This window comes from Triticum aestivum, chromosome 6D, assembly GCF_018294505.1.
Source record: "Triticum aestivum cultivar Chinese Spring chromosome 6D, IWGSC CS RefSeq v2.1, whole genome shotgun sequence".
Classification (NCBI taxonomy): Eukaryota; Viridiplantae; Streptophyta; class Magnoliopsida; order Poales; family Poaceae; genus Triticum; species Triticum aestivum.
This window is the reverse complement of record NC_057811.1, coordinates 461,145,255-461,165,696: the sequence shown is the minus strand read 5'-3', so window position 1 is coordinate 461,165,696 and position 20,442 is coordinate 461,145,255. Positions and strand designations below refer to the sequence as shown.

General features: G+C 42.8%; 2 protein-coding genes across 2 annotated transcripts; one reads left to right on the top strand and one right to left on the bottom strand.

Moving 5' to 3' along the window:
- Window positions 1-7,581: 7,581 nt before the first annotated feature.
- On the bottom strand, window positions 7,582-10,294 carry LOC543448 (photosystem II 10 kDa polypeptide, chloroplastic). Its single transcript, XM_044565418.1, has 4 exons — window positions 9,991-10,294; window positions 9,745-9,853; window positions 9,578-9,630; window positions 7,582-7,875 (listed from the first exon to the last, which is right to left on the bottom strand). The coding sequence occupies exons 1-4, from the start codon at window positions 10,115-10,117 to the stop codon at window positions 7,781-7,783; spliced, it is 384 nt and encodes a 127-aa protein (XP_044421353.1). The 5' UTR covers window positions 10,118-10,294; the 3' UTR covers window positions 7,582-7,780.
- Window positions 10,295-15,466: 5,172 nt separating this feature from the next.
- LOC123142705 (uncharacterized) lies at window positions 15,467-20,082 on the top strand. The gene is made up of 8 exons (XM_044561492.1): window positions 15,467-15,667; window positions 15,949-16,079; window positions 17,483-17,609; window positions 17,706-17,792; window positions 18,069-18,254; window positions 18,784-18,993; window positions 19,114-19,260; window positions 19,711-20,082. Exons 1-8 carry the CDS (start codon window positions 15,467-15,469, stop codon window positions 20,080-20,082), a joined length of 1,461 nt encoding a protein of 486 aa, XP_044417427.1.
- Window positions 20,083-20,442: the final 360 nt, after the last annotated feature.

Sequence of the window (20,442 nt, the reverse complement as noted above, 5' to 3'; positions counted from 1 at the left end):
CAATAGGTTCCTACCTCATCAACTACTTCCCAATACCCACATGTTATCAATCCTACTCATGCAATGTTTGAGGGTGAAACTAATGCATAAAAACTGGGTATGAAAGGGATATGATCAAAGTGTGAACTTGCCTGCAATGTTGATGAAGATGATTCGCACTCAAAACTCTTGGTAGTTCTACTCGTCACACTCCGGTCAATCTATCATAAGCAAGCAATAGTAACCACACATAAGCAATCACTCAAAAGATCGGAAAGAACGAAAAACAATTCGGAAAACATCAAAACGAAGCAAATAACTCTTGCAACATAAAACAACTTCTAACAGTACCAAAATTATGTGAATTTGGCCTTATCAAAAAGTTTTAGGTCAAGAGCTTTAATTTGCAAAAAGAATCAACTCAAACGGAGTTATAAAACTCAAGTTATGATCAAATGAAGTTCAAATACAAATCTATTTGAATTCAAATTTTAAATCTTTCAAAAACATGTTTAAGTTGTTTTTGTAGAAAGAGGAGATCATAACGAAGAAGTAGGCGTTGGTTTCATTGGATTTGCACAAACGAGTAGAAAGTAGTGATCGTTTAAAAATCAGGGACTAATCTGTAAATAAAATACTCACAAATAGATCCCTGGCCGAAAACTAAAATAAAAAGAAAAATCCTATCGAACGAACGTTCGCTACAGAACCCTACAGAACGAAAACGTTTGCTACCAGAAGCTAACGAGCGAACGCTCGCTAAATAAACTAACTAAAAAAATAAACCGGACTAAAAAGAAAAACCGAAAACTTAAATTAAAACCGGATCGGGGTCGACGGTTTATACCGGTTCGATCGGTTTTCCATCGGAAAACCGGCGGCGGATCTCCGGCGGCTTCCCGCGGCGGCGTGCGTCAGCGAGGAGCGGGGCGACGCGAGGCGAGGCGGCGCGCGTGCGGCGGCGGCGGCAACAGCGGCAGCAGCAGGCGGCGGCGGCGCAGAGCGGTGTGGGTGGCGGAAGGCGGCAGCGGCGAAGTGTAGAGGCGGCGCGAGATGCGAGGGCGCGGCGGCAGCGGTCCGAGGGCGCGGCAGCGGCGGCACGAGGCGAGGAGGCGAGCGGCGGCGCGAGGCCCGGGGCCCGGCTATATATAGCCTTGAGGGGGGCGGCGGCTCGGGACGAGTCCGGCGGCGCCGTGCGGGACGAGGACTCCCGCGAGAGGCGGTTGCGGCTGGGCTGGGCCGGCTGGCTGGGCTTCGGCCCAGTTGGCCCGGTCCGGTGGAGAAAGTTTAAAAAAAACACAGACAAACGAAAATAAATAAAACAAAAGAAACAAAAATATTATATAGGCATATAATATATTCAAATTTTCAGAAAAAGATTTTCTACAACGTGAACATTTTTGTCAAGTCAAATAAAATCGAGAAAAATTCATATAATTCAAAGAGTGCTACTGCCCTACTAAAATCCAATAAAAATCATTTTAAAAAACCAAATTGATTTTAAATTTATTTATCTCCAATTTTCTGATGTAGGGAATCATGTTACCCTATTTTCCATATATTTTATTTTTGGAGAAAAATAATTTGAAATAAAAACCAAATAACTCCAAATTGGAAATAATTTCCAAAAGGACTTTAAATTAGATCCTTTTAAACTTCCAACTCATATTTCATATGTTTTGAAGAAGTCATTTTATCTTCTCTCATGAAAACCATTGAGTTGCTTGAAGTTTCTGAATTGGAAAAATATTTCCAAATGGAATTCAAATATTTTTCAAACACCCTTTTCATTTATTTAAATGGAAGAAGTCATGTCATCTTCTCTCTAGGGTTTTGTATTTGAAAATAATTTGAATTCACAAAGATCATAAATGCAAAATGAAAGTTTGGGAAAGTCCTTTTATTCCCTCTCATTTAACTTTCAAAAAGTTCGAATTTCAATCACTTTCAGTCAATCAATCACACAACCATCAAACAATCAATCAAATCTATCTATTTAATATAACATTCCAAAATTTAGAATTTTGGGATGTTACATAAAAAGGTATACCCTTCTGTGGCCGAGGCATCATGTCGACGCCCTTTGATATGCAAAGCAGAAGAATGAATCATCATTATCAACCAAATCAAGTCAAAATAGTACCTTATGTCATTGACAGTATAAAATAACAACATCTAATAATTATTGCAACCATTACTAATATAAACAACTCTATGATAGATGACAAAAAGATTTCTACAATTTAACTTCGCTACTCATAATGCATCATGTTTCATAACTAGACCACATTGGTTTCCATGGAATGTTCTGTTCGTGGTTGGTTGTTTTGATGTCGGCGACCATGCTTGTCTCACGACAGACACAAGTGAGCAAAAAAAGTGATGAACCCATGTAATGGGGAGACAATCTTGTCACATTTCAGTTCACGGTGATTTAACATTTGATCGATTCCAATATAGAAAAAGGCTGCTAACGTATATGTTAAAAAGCGGCCCCCACAATTTCAGATGAACAAAATGTATCGCCGCTATAATACTATGGATATCGCAAGTAGATACAACACATTCATTCCTTAAAAACAAGGAACTCAAGATCCAATGTAATATAGAATTTTTGATATATAGAATAAACAATCTATTATATCCTTCCTGACAAGATCTTCCCGATAAACAATGGAAATACTACGCAACATCCCCCCTCCCCAAACAAAAGGTCGTCATTCTATGTAATTCATGGATAGAGTGCTAAGGAATCTCTACGAAAATAGATGTGCATTAGGATTCATGATTTGGCTAACAATTAAAATAGCTGACGAGAGCACCACGAACTAAGTTGAAAATCCACCCCAACCTGTGAAATACAAGAGGATAGTCGCTCCTAATGAAACAAGGGAAAACTACTTTCATCCAATTTTCGGCCTAAAGACCGCACAATGTGAAGTTAATATGAATCATGACCTCGAATTCTTCAACTAAACAAAGCATGAATCCCGAACACAATTGGAGCATCGTTCTCTATAAAGGCATCATTCTTGAACCGAGATATAACGACAAACTAAGAAGCCTAAATCGATTCAGATGAACTCATTGCAAATCTAAGGAATCTAAGTGGGGAGAGGGAGGTTCCTCTTTTTCTCGATCCAACTTCAGGAGTGTTGAAGCTATCTGATGTTGTACTCTGATGTAATTCAATTATGAAATCCTGGTTGCCGTAATAAAAATATGAAATAAATGACGTGTTTGATATGAAATGTCAATATGATTACTAAATAGATTATCAATAATATGCCAATTAGCCTGCTTATTGAGTTTTTCTATTGTAGACAGTTTCTTAGATAACACCGTGGGCGATGAACTAAAACAACCCACACAGTTTCTAGAAACTAGGTGTGTTGCATCAATGAACAATCACACACGACCTCTTCTCGACAAATATTTGCGTTAGGCCACCTTGCACAAAAGTCTCCACATAAAAAATTGTGTGTGATATACATAAGGACGGAAACATTTGTTTGAGATTCACCGTGTGGGATGTACATACGAACGGAAACGATTGGGCATGTATAATTTTCTCCAATGGCTCGCCCGATCGCACACGAGCTCTTTTTGCCCGGCGTGTGTGACCGGATGACCTATCACCTGATATCTCCTTTTTATTGATCCGGTATTGGAACAAGAAAGGGTATCCCACACCTATTTTCCCAGAGGTGACCCTGGGTATCAAACCCACGAGAGGAAGATTCCCTTGAAGCAATGATCTCTAGCAAGCTTTTACCAAAGCGTCAAATCCAGCTTTTAACCGGATCAGCAAGCAAATTGTGATTCAAACACTTACAATAAAAAGAATGTACGAGGTTGAGGTCTTAATGCTTACAATCATGTATTGATGTTGGGATAAAAATGATATTAGTTTGTGCTCGGGAAGTCACCCATCAAGAGGTGCTTGCTTCGTATCGGAGTGGGGGATGTGTCGAAATAACATCTTGACCGGCACAAGTCCTGCATCAAAAATCAGTTGTCCTATCAAAGGCTCTATCTATCTCACGGTTGCCCCGATAATTAAGATAATAATATCAGACAAAAGCATTGGGTGTTTAATGACTACACCTCATGAATCCCCAAGGATATGATCCATGTTACCCTACTAAACCTTACTGTCACCGGTGTTCGGTATAACAATTCATGGTCCCCTTGCTCCTAGCCTCAAAAGTGCTCAATCTCCATGATCATGAGTACCTGCAGGGATGAAGATCGCGGACAAGACAAGAGACACTTCGCGAAACAATTTTATTTCACACATATGAGACGTCGTGTCAAAGACTTCCATTGATCCCTTCACCAAATACCTGGGGTTGCAAGGCTCATGCCTCACCCCATACCTTACCGAACTACTCACACATGGAGATCAGATCGCGAGAAGAAAACATTGAAGAACACATCTTGGGATTGACTGATTGCAATATGTCTTACAATGGATGCCTTGTGCGATGCGCGATTACAAGTATGAACTAGATCAGAGAGCACTATGGTGGTGGAGATGTCTATGGAGATGAAAATGGTGGCCGCTAGGGCTTGTGGATGAAGATGATGATGAAGAGGTTCTGACTGTGCTCGACGCTCCCCTTTCTGTTGAAATTTTGACGGGGTCCCCTTTTCAAAATTTGTGCAGGTGGACGACCTGCCTCGGTCTCCACGCCAAACGACCGCTTACGCGAGTGTGTGCGGTCGCATGGAACACCGTCTTTGACTCTGGTAGCTTCTCGCGCCTCCTGGTGACTTGTTTCTTCTCCATTTTCCTCCCTTTCCTTTCCCCCACGCGATTTCTTTCCTTTTTAACCCATTTCCCGTGGAAAAATATCAAAGAGGGGATTTGTGGAATCCTTTGCATTCATTAGTCATTAGTGGCAATATCGGAGCGAATATCTCTCTTTTAATAAAATATCTTGGTTTAAATAAGGTTGAAATGAGTGTAAAAATATTACTCATCATCACCGATGGTTTCTGAGTCGTGTGGGAAGGACCCCCCTATCACACACACAAGCAAGGTGATGGTTTAAAACTCTGTTGCAGAAAGGGGTTAAAAACCATTTGTATAGCATGTCTCTGCACCAGTGCTTCCTCAAGCAAACGATCAACATGTGATTCAGTCGTCAGGCTCCTTAAGGACAACTTCCCTCTCAGGTGGGAGTATTTTCAGAACACTGCATATCATCAGTTAAGAGTGTCACTACATTCAGTTAACGGACGGCCCAGATGGAAGGATGTGAGGAGATCTGATGGCTCACAGAGCTCACCATTCACTGTACCGTTTTACCATTCTTGTAGTATTTCCATTGTTGCTACTATTTACCGTCACCCTCTACCAGCTGAGCTATGTAAGATAACGCCCTTGGTTGTAAGGCTATGCCATTTTCTATGATGAACAACTCAAACACTTTATAGCTAATAGAGTATATGCTAGTTTGATACCATATTCGCGTTCCTCGTGACAAACCCTAGCTTTTCTTCCCAAAATCTGATCCCAATCTCGAGATGGGGCATGACAGGGACGGAGGTGTTGCTCCCCATCCACTCAACCACACATGAAGCTAGGCTGCAGAACACGCATCGTTCGCTATTCTAGCGTGTCCCAACTCTCCTTGGTCGTGGTGGCACGACGGCGACATGTTTCGGTAGAGAGGTGGGAAAAGAGAGAGCCGAACGAGGACGACAACGGTTATCCGCAATACAACCTAGGCCGACTTGGATAGGGTTGGATGGGCTGGATCGGACCGAGCCAGTATCTACATGGGCCATGCCGCAACGATTGTTGGATACGAGGTGGAGATGGGCGAACACTGGAGGCAGAAAATCCTATTTGTCGCATTCTACGACAGATTGCCGCTGTTTTGCTTAGGGTGAGCGGCCGAGCGACGCCTTTGGCCGGTCCATTTATGCAAAGCGTAGGAACTACCAATCCGGTTTTGGAAGCTTCTAGACATTCCCTGAATCTGTTTTTATTTTCTTCTACTCGTTTTTTTTGTTTTTCGTCGTTCTTTTTTCTGTTTCTCGTTTTTTTCCTTTTCTTCTTTCCTTCTTCTGTTTCTTTTTTATTTTCTTTTTCGTTTTTCCTTTTCAAATTTATTTTCATTTCTCCAAAAATGTTCAGGTTATTTACAAGTTGTTCATGATTTCGAAAAATATTTGGAAATTCCAAAAAAGCGTACATTTTTAAAATTTTATTCAAAATTTCAAAAAAAAATCATAAATTCAAAAATGCATGGGGATTTCAAAAAATGTTCTTGTTTTCTAAAATATTTTCTTAATATTAAGAAACGTTCCTGTTTTAAAGTTTTTCTCAAAACTCAGAAAATTTTCGCATTTTCAAAAATGTTCATAATTTGTTTTTGAATGTTTGGACTTTGGAAAAATGGTTCGTGGTTTTCGAAAATGTTCGCATTTAAATTTTGGTTCAAAATTTAGAAAATCTTCGTGTTCTGAAATTTTGTTGATAAATTCAAAAAATGTACGGGAATTTCCAAAAATGTTTTTTCCTATAAACTGTTCAGAATGTATAAAATGTCCCTGTTCTCATTTTTTCTAATTAAAAAAATCATTTTTGAAAAATATTCGGGAATTTCAAAAAAAAATCACGCTTTTGAAAAATTGTTCGGAATATCAAAAAATGTTTCCATTGTCAAATTTGTTTCTCAAATTTAAAAAAATGTTCGGATTTTTGAGAAAATATTTAGTATTTTCAAAAATTGTTTCTGTCATGTAATCCATGGTTTTTAGTTTTTTTTGAATTTTGAAATTTGTTTGAGTTATTCAAACAATTGTCCAATTTTCAAACGTTACTCGTTTTTTTACAAATGTCTTCACAATTTCGAGGGAAATATTGAATTTTTTTCCAGATATGCCCAGATTTTCCATTGTAGTTAGTTCTTAGGCTGGTCACAATGGGCAGAAACTTAGGAGTAACATCACACACTCCAACATAAGTTTGCTTATGTGGCACATATTTAATGAAGAGAGAGGTACTTGTGGTAACTAGCTAAGTTACCGGAACATTACACACTTCAAGAAACAATGAGTCTATATCCTAATAAATACATCGCTGCATGACACTACATACATGTTCCTTCCCACTATGGAGGTAGTAACATAGTCTAGGAAACTGTGTAGGTTACTAGCTTACGTTCCTGCCCATTGTGACCAGCCTTAGACATATGTGCTCCTCTATAGTCAGCAACACTTGTCAGGTCGACTGGTTAGCCGCTCTCATTGTCAAGCAGCAGATCCAGAATTTGACGTAAAATGCGTCAAATAGGAGCTCCCACAGGAGACGCTGCTTTACACTTCCTTTTCGTCTCCTCCCCCAAATCCGACACCGGCAACAACATTTCTCCCACACCCAATTTCTTCTTCCCCGTCTCAGTCTCGCTGTTGATTCCATCGGGCAGTCGCAGAGTGGGGGTTCAATTCGATCGAGGGCAGTGAGCGAGGTGGCGACCGCCGGCGGCCACTATATTAATCTTCTGGGCACTCTGTGACACGAGTCAGGCGCGTCCCAAATACCTAGGAACAGATGCGCCTATGCATGGTAGAGGGTGCGTGCATACGGGCTCCAAGAATCCACCCTTTTACAGTTTCCAAAGTAGGAAGTATATCGTTACAGCGTTACGTACATACACATAAACCATCTGTTCGGATCAATTACTTTGCATCGTTGATTGCATACATTCACAGGAGGTAGCTATGTAGATTACAGAGACGTGCATGCAAGCAGAGACCCGGCCCTGTGTTACACGTAGATGCTCTCTTAGCCGGCGAGAGCGCTGGTGTTGTAGACGAGGAGGACGCCGCCGCCGAGGAGGCCGGCGAGGGTGACGGCCCAGATAAGAAGCCCGGTCGTTCCTGCATGCGAATATTACGGACGTGGATCAGCTTACTGGTTTTGTTGGAGAATTTGAACAAAAACACTTCTAAATCATCTTCTTTTTCCACGAGGAAAAATAACGTGTATCGGTCTGAAGTGAAAAAGAGTAATATTTTCCATCCAAATAAGCCCTAAACTTCTTAGGGCTCTTTTGGTCCAAAGTAAAAGTGAAAGAATGAAAAACAAATCCTATGGTGATACTATTCACGCCTTTGGTTCAAAGGAATGAGGTAAAGAAAAAATGAAGAAAATTTTCCTTCGAACCCAGTTTCAAAGGAATAACACAGGAATCATACTACCTACTTTGACCTCCTTTTCAAATTCATATGCATGAAGAACAAGACTATAAACCTTAGTGGCATGATAATATTCTGACTATACATTTTCATGTGGGTTGATTTTAATTTGACCATGTTTATTAGGTTTCTTGTGTTTTTTCAATTCCTATGAACCAAACACTCAATTTGATATAATTCATGTGTTTATCATTCCTCTGTTTTGCACATGCATTTCTGGCCTATTCCTTTGTTTTCCCTATTTTTGAGTTTTTAGAATCCCGCAAACCAAAGGAGCCTATATACGGATAATCACTCAAGAAAAATTTCTCAATACGTGTCTCTAGTATACCACCAAAATACCCTCCATCCGTTACTTATGCTTACTAGTATATATCTGTGATAGTGGAAAATAAATACTATCACATGCATTGATTGTACGTGTCATCCTATATACATAAGAAGTTGATCCCCACTATCCTATTTATCTCAACATGCACACATGCCACCTCATCAAAGGCCCACCACTACATGCATGAGAAAAAGTTTTCATTATTAGTTGATCTCATGCACATCTTTTACCCCATCACATATGTCACCACACCAAAGGTCCACTCAATATGCATGAAAAGAAGTTTTCTTTACGTTATGCCACGTATATTCAAAATATCTTCTGACTACACAATAATCAAATAAATATATAATATTTATTTTTAGCTTTTGTTCATATATTATTAATTCAATGATGGAAGCTTCATACAATCAAATCACCGAAATATATTGCAATCAATTCCCGCAGCAACGCACGGGGTTTTCTCTAGTTATCATAGATATGCATGCTCTATGGTTTAGTAAGCGTTTGAATCATGAGCTTATATTGAAATTAATATTATTAGCATTGTCGTCATGATTTAATTATTGATTTAACTAATAAGAAAATGAGCTAATATACCCAACAGAGATAGTAAATCAAATAAGATAGTATCTCTCTCATGAATCAACTACTACGTAAACAAGCACCTCTAACTAGATGGTAATTCACATTGCCAATTACCAGTTGAGTATATAACTGTGGTTCTGCCCCAAGAAAAACTATAATTGCTCTTCTTTTAAGCAAAACTTTCATCTCTTCTCTATCGGTTATGTAGCTCGATTGAATAAGCTTAGACTTTTTTACAGGAATAAGCTTAGATTTGCAGCTAACTTTTACGGTATGCCCAGTATAAACATGTATCAATTTGTAGTTAGGTAACAACTTGTACAGTAAGTGCTATCTTTAATCGGGTACAGGTGTGCATGCATGTATCACAACTGTGTGCATCGACCCGATGCAGAGGCCAGAATTCTACATGCATAAGCATGTGGATATTGAGTAAGAGGTACTACAAATAGTAAAATTACTCACCGCCGGCGTAGCGGTCACCAGATTCAGACCATTCCTCTGGCGTGTAGATTGGGCTGCAAATTAGCAACGTGAGTAACTGTTAGGTACGTATGGTAATCACGTGACCAATCGATGCCAGTTCCACCAAGGTCTACCAAACAATATCTCATTCATGTCTGTTGGGTTACCTGTAGCCGTCGACGTTGGCGCCGTACTTGTCAACGAACTGGTACACGCCCTTCTTGCCCACCTTCCTGCCGTTGGCGTCGATGTCGACTGTCAAGCCGCCTCCAAGTCCTGCGGAGTAACACAGATTTCCTCGAATCAGACCACTCAATCCATCCATGGATCTCATGGTCACCAGAGCATGCATGTGTAGAACACAGCAGTTGGAGGTCGCATGCATGCAGGGGGATGGCTGATGACGGACGTACCAAGGGGCTTGTCGACCTTGATCTTCTTGCCACCGCTGCAGACGACGGCGAAGGAGGAACCCCGGCGGGAGAGGGAGGGGACGCTCGTCGGCGCCACAATCGGCGAGGTGATCATGGAGGCTGCCATCTCGCGCGCGCTCTCTCAAGCTCTGTCTGTCTGCGCTTGCCAACTCTGTCTGAAGAAAAGCGTTCAGCACTGGCGCAGCGACGGGCCAATATACTCCAGCCTGGGGCGCCCAGACATGCGGCCAGGGGCGCGCGTGGATGGGATAACGCTGTGTGTGACCGGCACGCCGCTCACGTGGCGGCACGCCTGTGGCTGGCTCGCGATACGTTATCCTCATTGGACCCGTTCGTGTGGAATTTCTAACCGGGAACAAAGGAAATGTTTGTGGTGACTGCGCGCGCGCAATCGGCTACTCCACATGTGGTGGTACTCTGCTGCTGCTATGAAGGCACTGTGACGAGAGGACCGTAAGAGCATCTACCGATGCGCCACGGACGCGCCCAGACAAGATAATGACTAATCACACCTCAAAAAATCATTTTTTTACAACTGAATACCTCAATTATGAAATCTCAAATCCATATAATTACATCCAATGTGAAATCTAATCTAAGCGGAGCTCGTCTGGGGGCTAGCTGTCCCCCCTCAAAATGTTGCTCCGGTATCCGACGAGGCAGGGTAGGACATGAGACACCCACCGGCTCACGGGACTCAAAGCCCCGCCATCTTCCATGCCTAACTCTTCCTCGTTGGAGTCCGAAGCCTTCACGGTACTAGTCGATGCGAGGTCGATGATAAATCCGTCGTGTTCCAGGGAGGCCGACACGTCCACCACGGCGCGGTTACGCCGCCCGGGATTGCAGGCCATCCGTTCAGGCGCCGGAGAGTGCGACTCCGCCTCACCGACGTCGGTCGCGAGGGTTGCCTCCGCCTCCCGCGCCCTCTGCGTCGCACGGCAGGCACGCCGCGCAATGCCCTCAGCGGGCCATGGGTGGCCTCGTCGTCGGCACGCCAACGTAGGGTTTGCACGTCCACCACGACGTTCGGACGCCAGACGGAGCACACCGCCTCCGGCGAGGCAGGGACGACACGCCATTCGCCAGATCAACGCGCCATTTGGGCGGAGGTGATGGATTCCTGGCAGATCGAGTCCGACCGCTGTCAGGCATTCTCTTCGCGGGCGCGGCGAAGCGCAATGCGGACAACCATCTCCTCATCGAGCTCGACTGGGATGAGGTCTCAGTTAGCAGATCGGCTGACGGAGGACTCAGATCCGGTGCCCTCCATGCCCGAGAAGGCAGGAGTTCTCCGGATGTGAGCTTGGGGGCAGAGTGGAGTGTAGTGAAGTGGCTAGGGTCTGGTCCGCGGAGCGGATGGGGACAAATATATGTGGGGTCGGGGTGGGCCAGCGTGGGCCAAATCAGACGTGGCGGACGCACCTGGTCGCGCTCGGGCCGCCCCAAATTTGTGCTAGATATGAGGGGTGCAGGTCGCGCGGGCTTTTGAGGCCGGTTTGAGGCGCCCGACCGGGGTCACTTTCTTTGATCAGTCACTGAACGAACCGTCCGTCAGGACGCTTGAGGGGTGTTTGAGGCGCCTGGCTAGATGCTCTGAGGACAACTCCAACGCGGTCCATCAAATGGACCGTGGAAATGTTTGGACGTATATGTGGACGGCTGTAGGGAAGCCGACTATACAATCATACCAAAAAATGTTCTTCCCTTGGGCAATGAATAGAGGTGAGAGAAGAAAGACAGGTAAAAGTGGTCTTGTGTGTGGTCCGAGGTTGAGTTGGCGTGTTTGAAGTATGTTCGAACTCTCCAAACCTCCCACAAGTTTAGGAGCGGTTTGTGGGATTTATGACGTTCAAACAATTTGATGTACTACATTAAATGGCCAGAAGTGTTTGGACTACGTAGTACAGACATTTGGGAGTGTTTTGGTGAATCGCATTGGAGTTGCATTAAGTGAGCTCGTTACTTTTTCTCTGCGGAAACTCTGTGGCTTTGCTTCTAGCTAGCATTGCCCAACTCAAGGCAACTCCAACGTGGATCACCAAATTACCTTCATATATCTATCGGCCAGTCTAATTTTTTAGTCTTCCAATGGCGGTCATCAAAATTGTTCGGACAAGGTCCAGATGTCCGAGATCCTGCAAAACTAACACCTAATAGGGAAGGCTTGCGGGAGTCCGGACGTCTGCCACGTCAGACTCCGTCAACACCGATCCACCCAAAATCGCGTCAGGGCCCACACATTTGGACATTCCCACTAGTGCTTCCGCGCGAAACACACCGTTCGCATTGCCTCCGCCCCGGTCGCTACCTTCACCCCTCCAGTGTTCCGTTGTTCATCATCAGAGTAGCCGACAGAGAGGCTCATCATCCCACCAAAGTCGGAGGACCCGGTAGTGGTGGCCGCCCACAAGGCTGCATCCGCGAAACGCTGCCACAAGGTGAAGAAGAGAGTGGGCGTTGCAGCGACGACCGATCAGGGCAGACCTCGTCTAGAAAAGCACGCAGCTAGGCTGGTGCCGCTCGGGCAATCACCGTTGTGGGCATCCTAGCTGAAGCCTCCCTACTACTACACCTCCTAGAACCTTGGTCCGACCAGCACACAAAAATCATCGCAGCAGTCCATGTCCTCCTTCACCTCCGCCCGTCGAGTTTCGTTGACCCTCAACCTCTACATCTTCAGGAGTCGAAGTCGGCGATGCTTGTACGACGGATGCTTGTTGTGCAACTCTCATCCATCGGTGCTTGATCACTGTTTGCCATAATGCCTCATCCAAGCGGGAGGGCGTAAGATGACGAGGCGATGATGAACATTATCCACGAAGGAGACAGAAATGAAGACGGAGAAGTGAAGGACACTCGGTCGAAGGAACAACCACAACAGGACATCTAGCAGACGTGCACACCCAACGGCTAAAAATGGAGTCGGACGACCACTAGCCTTCCTGTGCCAACCAAAAGAAGAAGAGGGTACACGACTTCATTGCAAAGGAGGATGAACAGTTGTGTGTGGAGTGGTTGGCCACTAGCATCGATCCATTTAACGGCACGGAGCAAAGGGGCGCGCATTTTGGCAAAGTGTGCATGATTGGTTTTCACGAGCAAAAGTGTTACAATCCCTACCGCATAGAAATGATCATGATTGCAATCCGAGGTTGCTCAACCATCGGTGCTACAACATTGAAGAGGTCATCATCAAGTTTTGCGGCCCATACAAACAAGTGCAAAATCGTTGGCCAAGTGGCACGTTAATCTCTGAACTCGTAAGTTTTGTGGCTTGTTGCTCTATGTGTTGGTCATTTCATTGATTTGCCTGATGTTGCAACATGTTGAGCATCCATTGTGTTCCTTTGCTAGCCTGTATGTGTGTGCTCATTATAGAGAAGAAGCACTTCACCTTTATGAATTATTATATGAAGTTGAATGGGCAAGGCAAGTGCCTCTCCTTGATTGTCTACTCCGTCAAGACAACCATTGCCAATGAAGATGAAGGGGGTGATCCTACTGTTCCGGCTTCCTAGGGGCAAGAAGGTGATTAGGAACCGGGAGAGAGAGGGGAGTGGGAGCAGAAGGAAAAGCGAGAAGTGGTGGTGGCCAAGATGACGGAGAAGTTCGAGGACATCACAACGAAGAAGGAGGACACAAGTGTAAGAAAATGAGGCAAAGGAGGCAAAGAAGGCAGCGAGCTCTGTCATTTTCATGGAAATGCAAGGCAAGAAGTCTGAGCTCCAAGAGAATTAGCTTGAGATCAAGGATGCTTGAGAGGAGTCCAAAATGATGTTCGTGAAGGCTTTGGATCCCGATGCGGCGAATATTGTCCAAACCTACCGGTGCCGAAGAGTGAGGTCTTTTCCACAAATAACTGTAGGGTGCTGAAGAAGGAGTTATTTGGCACGGACAACCGTAGTGGCAACCTTTTAGGATGGATTAGATGTAAAAACTTATTGACTATTGGTATTGAACTAAACATATGCTTAAATTGGTATTGAACTAAATATGCATGTTAAATGGAGTTGGTCAGACCAGAGGCGAATATTTGGTGCCTATGACTAAATGGCATCCGCCCCATCATTGTCTACAGACACGTCTAGACGTGTACACGCACATTTGATATTGTCTGTTTTATTGATCCACATTGGTGTTGCTTTGTATTTGAGGCTTTTACTTCTCTCCTCTCGGCCAATCACAGTTTCATGGAGTGAAAAGTTTTCAGCTGGCTACTGTACTCGCGACGGAAGTACTTGTCCAAGGGCATGTTCTTGGGTTAAGTCTCGAGTCGAAAAAAAGTTTTACCTGTTAAATTTTGGTTAAGGTTCTTAATGGTCATAGAAACATTTTCAATGGAGTTGGTAAATTTGATAATCTAAAAAGAGTCCCATATATAGCAGATAGAATATTATATTAATCTTTTTTCTCCATTCCAAGAGATGAACTAAAATTTGGTTACCTCTAGATTATCTTCCTTACATCTCTATATGTATTGTGCTTCTCCACTACAAATAATGTGAATGTTTTATCATATGAAATAATTTAAACATTTTTTTATCATGCACCGCTCAATTCCACACACAAACTGAGCATATTAGTTCTATAGGGACAAAAATGACATAAACTCGGCGATAACCCAATTTGTTTGAAAAAAGGTGTTTTTATTAACTCATAACTAACATTAAGGTGATACAAATACGATGAACATATGCATGACCTTTGCACGATTAGGATGCACAGTCACCAATGTGCAGGCACATACCAACTTTTTATATTAACAAATAGCAAATTGAACACATGCCCACCTTTAAAAACATGATCTCTTTTTAAAATAATTTCCTAATGCTAAATGTTTAAATGCGTGGGCATTTTCTAAATCATATTAAAAAAACTAAAAGAAAAGTATATTTTTGTCCCTCAAGTTTATCAGAAGTAGACACTTGACCCCTCATATTTTTTGTATCGACATTTGGTCTCTCACATGTTTTGAAACCAGCATGTTTCGTCCAAAACCAGAAATCAAGCGGTATCGGGTCGACATGTTTCCGTTTGACTAGAACATCTCAAGTTGACTGCCACGTATATTCCACCTTCCCCCTCATGCAGCAATCGCATTTCGTCGAGCACCTCGTGTGCGTTCCGCCTCCGCGCCGACTGCGACGCACCGAGCTCTAGTCCGGACACCTTGCGCTGGTGGTCGAGCATGCGCCACACCACCCCGCAGCACGCATGCAGCTGCTCGCCGTAGACGAGCCGCAGGGCGGCCACGAGCGAAGCGGATGCGGTGGTAGACGGGGCAGAGCGTCCACGAGCTCGACGAAGAGCGCCGCGGCGGCAAGCGCGAGGCAGTCGAGCTGGTGGACGGGCGACGCGTATGAGGAGTCAGACGCAAAGGGGGCGACGGCGGAGCGGCCAGCGAGGCAGAGTGGGCTTCACCTTGCTCTAGAGAACGGGCGAGGCGGTGGCCATGGCCGCGACCTCCCTGACTGCGAAGCACGTCGCGCTGGCGAAGCTGAAGCCCAGCTTCCCGGTGGCTAGCTTCAATTCAAGCTCCAAATCTGGCTCACATCATAACCCAAAAGAGTGCTTGGCCTTCTCAAATCGGCCCTCGACGCGCGCACGCCACGCTCACCTGCACATGATTGCACCGCGGACGCTGGCGGCCACGGTGTGGTTTATGCACGCCATAGCGCCAGGAAGTTAACGGCCATGCCACGGTCCAGCGCATCTAGGTCCATGTCTGACCGACGTCATGAGTCATGACGCCATCGAAGAGGGCCAGTACGGTGCGCAAGTCGCCGGCGGCGGGCGTCCATGACCGAGCTCACCTACGGTAGTTCAAGTGTGATTGCCCAGGAACTGCATGCCAACTGTTCGATAAAATGCCTATATCAAATTTCCAAAACCAGGTACATGTCAGCCCAATACCACTTCATTTCTTTTGTGCAGCGTGTGGACGAGAAGAGACTATCATTCATAGGTTCTGGTCATGCCCTCATTCGGCGCTATTCTGGAATATTATGCACTCGGAAAAAGGTGCTCCCAGAGTGCGCTAGCATCATGGATGTCGGCATGGTTTGGTGAGGCGTGCCCGGACGCACGAGCCGCCATGGTGCAGGGTCTATATGGTCTATGGTTGGCACGGAATGAAGCAAGAGAGGGAAAGAAAATCGCTGAGCCGCGTTTTATTGCAAATACAGTGGTGGCATGCATGGAGCAATGGAGTGCAGCAAATGAGGTCACTGCAAAGGTTAAGCCCTCGATCCCGCGGGAGCGCGGGCTTCCCTAGGAGGGAAGGGTGGACGAAAGCAAACAGGACGGAGCAACCACGAAGTCAGGGAAGAGAGGTGGTGGCGGCGTGGTTCTTCGGGGTCACAATGGCGCCTTCTGTGCGACAGCATGCCATTTTTACCCTATCAACTCTGACCCTGAGATGCTCGAGTTGTTGGCATGCAAAAGAGCGGCTCAGCTTGCTGCGGAGATGAACATTCAGAAGCTGGTGATAGATATGAATTGCAAAGGGCTGGTCGGTATGCTAAACGGCTCCAGGAGGAACCTGTCGGCTATTAGACCGGTGGTTGAAGATGTTAAATCTTTGCTCCGGACACGGCAGGAGTCTCAGGTCAAATGGGTGCAACGTTCCGCCAATGAAGCTGTTCATATCTTAGCAAACAAAGGGTGTTACTGAACAACCATGCAATTTTTTTTTTGCGGGGTGCAAAGTTTGGTTTCAGGTCCCTCCGGACTGTATTTTAAGCCTTGTATCGTCGGAAATTCCAAACTATATATGTTGAATAAATGAATGAACGATGTGATTCTAAAAAAAAAAAGAAAAAGGTTACGTAGGTCTACCATTTTTGGTATTGAACTAGTGTGGAAACACATTTTGCATCATTCCTTAAAATCCGGAATAAATTGTATATATAAGCGGATTCTTAGGCCATAAATTGGATGACAATAAGGAAGCAAATTGCGTGGCATGGAATATCTTTTTTGCAACATTCCTTAAAATCCGAAATCAGTTTCCTCCAAATCTGGAAAAGTTGAAAGCAAATCCCGCGCAATTAGCGTTGATTGGTTTCAATTTTAGAAACTCCTCAGGCAGCGGCCAACCATATACTAATCTAACGGCTTTCCATGCTCTCATCCTACGGTCAGGCAGTACTCTGATATTATCCCTAGCGGTCCCTAATAAATATTCATAATTGCCATAGATATGATTCATGCTTCTGATTCATCGCATGTATTTCAAGGTGTTCATGTGTCATGAAAATATGTCAGTCATTTAAATGCGTCAGAAATATTCTACTATATTTATGGCAATTAATAATATTTATTTTATATATATCAGCGGATTCTTAGGCCATAAATTGGATTGCATGAATGGCAACAGTTAAATTTGTGATAGGCTCGAAATCCTATATATATACATATGGTTGCATACGCATTATCAAATTGACAATTCAAGTTTCCACGATGAAAGGTGGCAAGCTTTTGGAGTGGCACTTCTCATGTCATATCTTGTTCTAGCCATCAGAGGAGAAGATGTAAGAACTACAAAGAACAGGGAAAATATTGACCAGATTCGACAAGTTGATAAAACTATCGTGGTAAGAAAAGTATTTATGATTTTGCTCAGAAAGTATTAATCTTATTATGCATATTGCATTATTTTTTTATGTCTAACAAGAAGATGAATCAAACAGACGGATGGAGGAGATGTCTATGATTGCACTGATGTGAATCTTCAACCAGCTCTTAACCACCCATTATTGAAAGACCACAAAATTCAGGTATATTACATCCATATTGGTAGATTTATAATCGTAGTGGGGCTCTTACTGATATAGCTTTATGTTTGGGAACATAGACGAATATTAAGTTTTCTAACATACATGAATGTTACAAAGGTAACAAATGATGAAAATAAATCCTGATTTATGTGATATACTATGTTTTGAAGTATAATAATTCATACGATTTATTGTGATACTACCTTCTAGTTGCGAGAATCATAATTTGTACCAATTCCTTTTATTATAAGGTGATCATGTTTTCTTGTCAAATAGATGGAGCCAAGTTCCTTTCCGAATGGACAAAATGTCAAATCTCCATTCCTAAATGTTGAATCCGAAGCGCATCCATCGGTCATCGAATGCCCAATTGGAACAATTCCAATACTTCGTAACAATAGAAGGGAGCATGTAGCAGGACACAATATTGATGCTGTGTTTACCAAGTTTAAGCAACTAGGGGTGATTTTTTTATTTTCATTTTCAAAATGATCTAATTATCATAGGTTGATTATGAAACTACACATAGCTATTGCATACATAGTGAATTGTAAAAATAGGTCAACATAGTCAAACAAAATTTAAGAGATTCTAGTTTAAATTCATACTTAAATGATGCTTTGCAAGACGAAATATATGGATGTGAGTCACCAAAACAATAAACTGAGCAATCCATTCAATATCACATAAATTTAGGAGCAAAGGACATCCTTATTTGAAATTTTGAGTGGTTAGTTTTAATATTATACTTTCATATTTCTTTTATTTTAGATAAATAATAACCTGCGTATCGACACTCTTTCCAGTCTATGCGAATGAATTTCATTTGTTTTACCAAATGTCTCCAAAACCTCTTGAAGGGTTCTATCTATGATATCTTTTTGTACTGGCAGCTTTAAGATAGTCGTAAATATTATACACTATTTTCCTTATATATAGTGGTTAATATTTAGTCATCATATTGAATGTCATTAATTATTCTGGATTGTAGGTGGCAGGAATAAAATATTATGATGATGTATACGGGGCACGTGCTATATTAAATGTTTATGAGCCAAAGGTGAAGAAAGATAGTAAGGATCTCAGTGCAACGGGGGTTCAAATTGATAATGGGCCAAATGGAATTGATGGTATAATTGTTGGTTATTCGGTAGCTCCAAACTTGGTTGGTGATAGCTTCGCGAGGTTTCATATTGCTTGGGTAATGAATAATATGTTTTTGGAAACATATTTTATTATCAACTGCAGATTTATTATAATGAGGAATTACAAATATAAGTTTTTTATAGTTTTGTTAACCTATAGTAAACATGTGTGCCAGCATGCAGGCGCATCGAACAAGTCCTGCTATGATCACACATGTCCTGGTTTCGTGCAAGTTAACCGCAACTTTGGTCTTGGTGGAAGATTACAACATGTTTCAGTCTATAATGGGAAACATTATGTACTTAAGATCCTTATTTTCAAGGTATTCCCTTGTGCTTCTAGTTTAATTTTCTTATATAGGTTGTAGAAGCAGTGTATGCACAAACATGAATTTACATCACATATTTATGTACATAATCATTTAGGTAGTTCACTATGATATAAATTGAGTTACTTTATAAACAGAGTTGATAGGTTGTTTCCTATCATCTCACTCCTACATATATCTTTTGAGAAAATTTCGCAAATTGTAAATAGCATGGCTTAAAACTGAACTTCCCGGTTAGAATTATTAAAGCACTTTTGATTCTGGCATATATTTGAACTTCTACGATTAACACATAAATACTGATTTCTAGTCCTTGCTATGAGTAAAAGGTTATGACAAGAAATTCATGCTATAATATTAAGTATAATAGCCTCGTATGCATGGAAATTTTACACCATTGTATGCAATTTATAGCCTTTACTTTCATGTTCTGAATTTTATTAGGACACAAAGACAAAGAATTGGTGGGTAGCATATGGTGAAGCAAATATACCCATCGGATATTGGCCAAGTTCATTATTCACTTACCTTAGGGATAAAGGTAATTACACATTATGGGGTGGGCATGTTTCGGGCCCGACGGCTTCATCTGATTCTCCACAAATGGGTAGTGGACATTTTGCCTCTGAAGGACATGGCAAAGCAGCTTTCATAAAGAGCATCCAAATTATTGATGAGAATAACAAGCTTGTTACTCCAAATGAGAACAGAGTCGTCACTGGAACTAGTGATATAACAAAATATACTGTTGATGGTTATGGCATTGATAAGGAGGGTATGCATATGTACTACGGTGGACCAGGTAATTTCGTCTAAGTGTGTAATCAAACTGCAATAAAGTTGTCACTATACTGTCGAGTTGGACATATATTACTAGAAAGACCTCGCGCATGCGGTGGCACACTATGGATGTTTGATTTTTGATACTCTCTCTCTCTCTCTCTCTCTCTCTCTCAAGTTGCTGGTGTGCATAGATCTCATCTTATGGCCAGTTGTGAACTGCTTGCTTACCTTTTAACCGCTGCATATCCTCTCAATGTAACAGCTGCATATCATCTCCATTTTTAACCGCTGCATGTCCTCTCAATCTCTCTCCGTTCGGTGCTTTCAAAAGAAATTCATGAATTTACAACCTCTTACGATTTCTCCACATGTATATGCGCGCCCACACACATA